The sequence below is a fragment of the Mesoplodon densirostris genome, chromosome 14 (assembly GCF_025265405.1).
Source record: "Mesoplodon densirostris isolate mMesDen1 chromosome 14, mMesDen1 primary haplotype, whole genome shotgun sequence".
NCBI classification, from domain to species: domain Eukaryota; kingdom Metazoa; phylum Chordata; class Mammalia; order Artiodactyla; family Ziphiidae; genus Mesoplodon; species Mesoplodon densirostris.
The window spans coordinates 8,757,607-8,764,763 of record NC_082674.1 but is presented as its reverse complement, the minus strand read 5'-3'; the positions used below and the strand labels follow the sequence as shown (position 1 = coordinate 8,764,763).

The following is a 7,157-nucleotide window of genomic DNA, read 5'->3' as shown; positions in this document are numbered from 1 at the left end:
ACTTCTTTATTGAAAGTGGTTTCTAAACCTTAATGCTGGAATTGCCTAGACTCTGGATGGCCCATAATGTGGTGCATGCTTGAATCCAGCACCACATTCAACAGGCAACCCAGTGAGAAAGTTCTGGATCAGTATTTTTTATTGCACACAGAGTCTTAGGAGCCAACAGTGCCTTCTAATAAACAGCATGTGGGGGACGTAAATAACTCAAGATAGCACGCAGCTGTGATGTTAGGGAAACTATCCTTATACCTGCAGGCATGAATCTAGATTTGTCCTGTCACTTGAGAGGTGTGTGATCTCAGACAAGTCACTTAGCCTCTCTGAGCCCTAGTTTCTTACTCTGTAAAATGATACCAGTGATATCTACTTCAAGTGTGATTGTGACGACTAAATGAAATAATGGACAATTAGCCATCTAGTAAAATGACTAACCACAGTAGATGCTCAAGAAAGTTTGCTACTCACTGTTGCTGATTTCATAGCTAACATAGTCTCCAGGGAGCTGGGTGACTTGGCAAAGGAGTCAAGGCATGAACCCAAGTCTCCCGGTTTCAGATTCCGTGCCCTCTGCACTGCCACACCCTGCGTCAAGCACTCTGACATCCATATAAATGTTGCTCTTGTAGCATGATTTCTCCTCCTTTATTGCAAGAGTTGTAAATTGCTGAAAGTTTTCAGGAAAAAAAGAATCCGTTTTTTGGTGTGTACTTATTATTCTTATCTGGTTTTGGGGTGACTGTTATATCTGGCCTTTCAGAAGTACAGGATTCCGTATTTCCCAATGCTCTGGGGGAGTTTTTATTTTACGGCGGTAAAATACACATAAAATTGGCCATTAGTGACATTTAGCACATTCACGATGTTATGCAACCCTCACTGCTATCTAGTTCCAGTACGTTTTCTGGAATTTTTATTACACACGAATTCTCTCCTCTTTGAAGGTTAATTACTTTAGACCAAACATATCACTGTGTCAACCAACTCTCCTTTCTGTGGGTCTTCTTTGTCTGCTTCTGCGAGAGACATACTAGTCTCCAGTTATGATTACACCATTTACCCATCTTCTCGTATTTCTCACAGTTCTTTATATTTCATAGCAATGTTGGCATATCTACAGCGTGTCGGGACTCTCATCCCTCTGGGTAGAACTTTGAATTTTAACTTAAAATATCTCGTGGTCTATTTCATTTTTAAAAATGGAGTCCTAGTCTGATTAGCTTTCTTGACCCAATCTGAGAGCCTCCATCTGCTGTTAGGTGACTTTAATTCATGTATAGTTATTTTGATTGTTGATCGGTTGGGCTGTGTATTCTATTTACCAAGCTTTCCTGCTGTTTATCCCTCCCCAGCCTGCTCTGACCTCATACACTGATTTTGTCAGTGCTACATTTCCCCTTAATGTCTTAGATATTGGACACCCTGTTTTTTCCTTCTAGCAGCTTCTCTAAAAGTTTTTAACACATATATTTAAACATTCCTTTTCCATGAACATGTTAATCACTTCTGCCCCATTAAACCAAGAATTTTTGCTCCATTTCACTCATTTTATCAGTTCCTCCATCACCCACCACTCCCACCCCCACCCCCAGCTCCCATGTTGGGATCAGCTAAGATAGAAGAGATTCATTCGTTCATTCAATGGGCATCTCATGGTCCCTACAGTTTGCTGGGCATAATCAAGACTCTGGGAACAGAGCAGTGCAACTGTCTCATAAAATTCCTGCTTTTGTGGGGAAAGAGCAAAACAACAAAAGACAGCTGAACAAACTGTGTTCTGTTAGTAGGTACTCTCAATCCGGGATGACCTCATTGAGGAGGTGGCCTTTGAGTAGCAAGGACCCAGTGCAAGCGAGGGAGGGACCCAAGCGGATGTGAGAGGAGGAGGTGCTGGCCTGGCCATGGTCAAGGTGGTCCGGGAGGGCCAGGCAGCTGACATGCAGTAAGCAAAGGGAGAAGTTAAGGGTCAGCAGAGATCAGGCACCTCCCTTTGTACTGCCTTCTTAGAGACCTTCCCAACTGCACCTTCCAGCTGTCTCTTTCACTCTTGAGCTGGTCTATTTCATCCGCCTACTGAGGTTTGAATTTCCAAGATCTGTACCTGATCTTTTTTTGTTCTGGATGCAGTATATTCTTTTTCCCTGAATTTAACTACACTTGGCTGATGGGATTCCGTCTGCTGTACTGACTCTTCATGGAGCGTATCGCCTCTCCCTCTATAACATTTCCTGTAGTTTTGTTATGAGTTTTAGCTGTGTGCTTATTTCCGTACTAGGGAGCTCCTGTTTGCTATTTACTGCCTCAAGTGACTGTGGGAACAGGACACTGCGGCGGTGGTGGTGAAGGGGTGCCGACAGCTTGTCTTCACAAAGGCCTGGGGACCCGCCCCCTGCCTGGGGCTCCACACTCCGGGCCTGAGCCTCACCCAATCTGCTGCTCAGCCCAGGTTGGTTGCGGGGTGGAGAGCGGGGCAGGAAGGGCTGGGAGGCACCAAAGAGCCTGGCTGCTCCAAGCGACTTCCCCTGTGAACAGCCCTGCCAAACGCCCAGGCTCCCTGCCTGCTTCCTTAGTCACTGGGAAGCTCAGGGCACGGGAGGAAACCATCCTCCTGTGTGGCAGGCTTCTTTGCACGCTTTGGGCCATTGTTTCTTCCATTTCTGCCTGTCTTTTCTCTTTCAGGGATTCCTCCACATCTTAATATACCCTTATTTTTATGGATTTGTTCTTCTTTCCTTTCCAAAACTGTCCTTCTGTCATTCACTGAGATTTTAAGCAGGTATTAGCCCCCCAGGACCACTGGCCACACTACTTCCTCCCAAAACAATGCAACTCATTCCCAGCAAAGAAACAATACATGCATCGCAAATTCTATTTATAAGGCTGGAGCAAATACGAATACTTGTTTGGGTTTTTTCCCCAAGTTTAAATTAACCAATAAAATGGGGAAAGCAGCCCAGAAGCCGCCAGAAGCCACCATTTATAAAAGACAAATAGAACTAAAGAAGGTAAGTTTTTATTCCAAGATAGGAATAATGACATACACAAAGTGATCATTTTAGAAACACTGATCTAAATCTTTTATACTCATGGACGTTTTTTCTTAGGGAAGAAAAGATTGACATTAACTCTTTGGCATCATCTTTGAAAAGAATTTCTTCTCGGATTGCTATCCATTAGAGTGCTTTAAACGTCGAAGATGGATGGATGAGAGTGCATTCTGCTGATTCATTTCTGACGACCTTTAAATTCTTCCTTTGGTTACGGGCCACTCCATAAGCAGTGTGGTAGGGAGGCGGACCCCAGAGTCTGCTTCTGCTTCTCTCCAGCTGTGTGATCTTGGTGAGATGCGCTCTCTACATCTCAACTGTCTCATCTTTGAAATGAAATGGGAAGAATAATTCCATGCGCATGGGCTGCTGGAAGGGTTAAGCAAGACCGTAACTGTGAAAGCACCTGGCCCAAGGCCCAGCCTCTAGGGGGCCCTCTAACACGCTGGTTTAAAAAACATCCCAACACAAGCCAGAGTGTGGGCGCATCACAGAACATCGCTGCTGCCTTGTCGGTTCCTCTTCCTCTCCTGTCAGGGACCAAACATTCGTAAGAGAAGACAAGCGACTCAAGGAACTAAAAACTGAGCTTCAGTAAATTAGAGTCAGAAGTCTAGTCCTTATCCACCATTTTCCACATCGCTTTAGTTGTTCTCATTGTTTGTTTCAAGTAAGCCATTTGGTCCTCTTTCCTTTGTAAGGCAAATTCTATTTCTCAAGGTCAATCTCTGTAACCCTAATTTCCTTCCTGAAACCCCTGTAGTTTTTAAAAAAGTTTCTTTTCACTTTTGCCCTTTCTAAGAGGTAGGGTATTTACCCTATACTATTTTAATAGAATCGTATTTGCTCTGAAGGGAAACTATTCGTTTTACTTTATTAACGTTGATGCCTTTGGGCTAGCTTCTAAAAGAGTAAACGTACATAATTCTTATTAAGTGAGCCTACTTCCTTCTTTCTTGTCCCCAGCCTTTACAGTTAAAAGGTTCTTTTGGAATATTGCTCTGTAGCAGGTTATAGAGAAACCTACATAGCCAACATCATGTCCATCATCTGAAATGCTGGCGCCTGTACAAGATAAGCCAAGGGGGATCCTTCAGAGCTAAGAGAAAAGTCAAGTCTGTCCATGGAAGCATATGGATGATGTGAACCTAGGGGCCTTTGGTTTGAGTTCCTGCTCACCATCCACTCATCCCCATCGGCCTCAGTAGGTCTCGGTCCATCTCTGGGCCTCGGTTCCCTGGCACCTACCATGAGGGGGTGGCCAACAGACACCTCTGGGTCCTGTCCCAGTCCAGACACTCCGTGGCTCCTATTCTTCCTTTAGCCTCAGCAGCCTGCGGTTCTGAAGGCCCCACCCTCAGATGTGTCTCCCTCAGATGTGCCGTCCGGTCAGAAAGAAGAGGGGTCGGTCCTCCTTGGCATTGGCGGTCTGGAATTCATCTCGCAGCCGAAACTGCCACTCATCTTCCAGCTCCAGGCGGACAACCGTCTGGCGGAGTGAGTTGCGGTCCTGACAGATCACACACAAGGTGGCACCTGTGTGGACAACAGCAGAGGTATGTGAAGAAAACAGGGCAGTTTCTCCAAAGGAAAGGTACCGCCTGGCCGCTATTTGCAAGAACAAACTACGCTGCTGCTTGGACGGGAAGGACCGGATGTCCGCGTGAGCGCTTGTTTCCTTGGGGATGCTTCTTAATCTTAGCAAGACAGTGAGATTGTGATTTGGCACGTCTGGCAGATGAGACAACATGGAACCAAGAAACACTGGCAAAGAAGTGAGCAGAGGGGGAGAAGGAGACAGACTCGCAGGACCACAAACCAACATCCTCGGCTGCAGCCCCTACTGGGAAGCGCCCTCCCCCGCCCCTCCAGCCCAACCCTCCCTCTCCAGCCATCCCAGCCGGCCACCCACCCAGGCCCCACGCACCTCCTGACCCCTCCCCTGCTGGACAACGAGGATTCTCCCGCCTCTCGACGCCTAGCGTTCATCAGTAATCGTGGGTGTTCGTTCTAGCTACCTACCTCCCTACCTACACGTCCTATCCTCCTATTAGACGAAATGCATCCCAAGAGCAGAGGAGGTTGTGGAAACCTCTGACTACTTCCCCAAAGCTTATGCAATGTTGGTGCTCACTAAACACCTGGTAGAGAGGAAGGTCAGAGTCAAGGGCAGCCAAGGAAAAGTGAAGTTCGATTAGGGATCCCAGCTGGATTAGAAAGAATGTGTTTAAGTCACACAGAATAAATGTTTCTCACTCTCAACCACTGTAGCATGAAAACACCTACAGAGGGAGAAAGACTAGAAGAGAAGTAAAGATGCATGTGTCACCCCAAGACAAGGAAGAAGAACTCATCCACCAAGAAGGAAAAACGTCTGAGGGGATCTGCATGCTTAGGTTAAGAGCCTGGCTTGGAAAGCAACAGAAAAGTTGAAAATATCTGCTAGTCACCGAAAAGAAAGGGGCTGTGTCTTGTCCCTACGCAAACAGGTAGAGGGCGAAAGAGCTGCCCTGGGATCCCATCCCAGCCTTCTTGCACTCGCCTAGATCATCGGGGAAGTCACGCGCCCTGAGCCTCAGTTTACCCATTGGCAAGGACTAGACCAGAGGTCACCTCCGCAGAGGCGCCAGGTGGCGACAGCTATTCAAAGCAAGGTCCATGGTAAGAGTACGGGAAGTTACCTTTCAGAAAATGAAACTTTTTCAAGAAGCCAGCTCCCACAAAAGAGTCACAGAGGTACAGCAGGAGTCCACTGAACAGGAAGTCGGAGCAGCTGATGTTTAAAGAGTGGGGCCGGGAGCTCACATAACACACAGAGATCTGAAAAGAAAGGAATCCAAGAGAAAATGTCATTTTCCATGAAATACTCCACGACATTGTGTTAGGGCTTTGCATCTAGCAAATACTAACTGCCAGGTCAAGCTCAGACTTGGAGGAACAGAAACAATATTTAATGCTATTTCCAAATCTATATCCTAAAACTCAACTTCAAGACTTATCTAGATTTATCTATTCATTAATTCATTTGAGAATCAGAAATGTTTAGCATCAGAAGTGGGTTTGATTCTTAACTTCTTATATCGGGGCCAAACCACTTCAGTCCTCTCAGCCTTTATCTTATCAGCTGTAAAGTGAGGTCATACCGGAGCGGAAGTAGTGGAGTGGTTCTCATTCCAAGTCCTGGGTTCTGGCGCACGTGTTTAGGGATTTCCCGGATTTATGGACTCGACAGCGCCCCCTCTGACAGTTACCTGAGACCCCAGGTTAAGGTAGCAGTCGACGGACAGCACGGGGTGGCCGTGATTCTTCAGGGACAGCGGGAAGAAGCGGTGGCTGTGGTGCTGCAGGAACTTCTCCAGCAGGAGCTGAGCAGGGGCCGCGAGGAACGTGTGCTTGCTGTCGGGGGCACAGATGTACTGGGCCGGCACGACGGCCATGGGGCTGTCAGACACCTGCACGGGGAAGGGCGGGTGTCAGCCACTCCCAGCCACCCTGAGCAGGGACCCAGCGTGGGTGGCCCCCGTTGTGGAAGGCTGTGCCGTGGAGCAGCGATGTGAGAACACATAACTTCCACTGTGAGGTTCTCCATTAAGAAAAATTAGGTTTAACCGAAGTGGGACGTGTGAAAACTGATCACGTGATCGATCAGAATTGTAGACACTGACCATTCCATGCCAAAAATTGGCTGCCTGGTCTAGAAAAAAATAAGGGAATCCATGGACCTTGGGAATGTTCCCCCAAATCCAGGGATGCAAACTTCTGGGAATGGCCAATCTCCTCTTGACCCCCAGACCCTATCTGCCTCCTGTCCAGCCACGTGGCCCCTGCTCTCCACGGCCCGGCCATCTGGGCCCACCATCTCTCGTTCCATCACCAACAGACTTCCCATGCTACAGCCAGAGAGTCTGTGCATGTGAATCATGCTAATCAAACCCTCTGCTGGATACCCTTCAATGGGTTCTCGTTACTCCTACAGAAAAGTCTAGAACCTTCCCACAGCGGATAAGGTCCTGCCTACTTCTCCAGCTCATCTCTGACACTCTGCCCCATGGATCAGAGGGACCTTCAAGGCAGGGGTGTGCCAGCTCCGTATGGGTTCCTGGAAGACAC

The 7,157-nt window shown here is 47.5% G+C and overlaps 1 protein-coding gene across 1 annotated transcript in view; it reads right to left on the bottom strand.

The window, feature by feature from the left end:
• Positions 1-4,351: 4,351 nt before the first annotated feature.
• GREB1 (growth regulating estrogen receptor binding 1) overlaps positions 4,352-7,157 on the bottom strand; it is a 69,631-nt gene continuing 66,825 nt past the window's right edge. The window contains exons 30-32 of the mRNA XM_060117214.1: positions 6,299-6,499; positions 5,729-5,867; positions 4,352-4,583 (exon numbers count right to left, since the gene is read on the bottom strand). Coding sequence (XP_059973197.1) covers positions 4,420-4,583; positions 5,729-5,867; positions 6,299-6,499 — 504 coding nt within the window. The 3' untranslated portion in view covers positions 4,352-4,419. The remainder of the gene's footprint in view (positions 4,584-5,728; positions 5,868-6,298; positions 6,500-7,157) is intronic.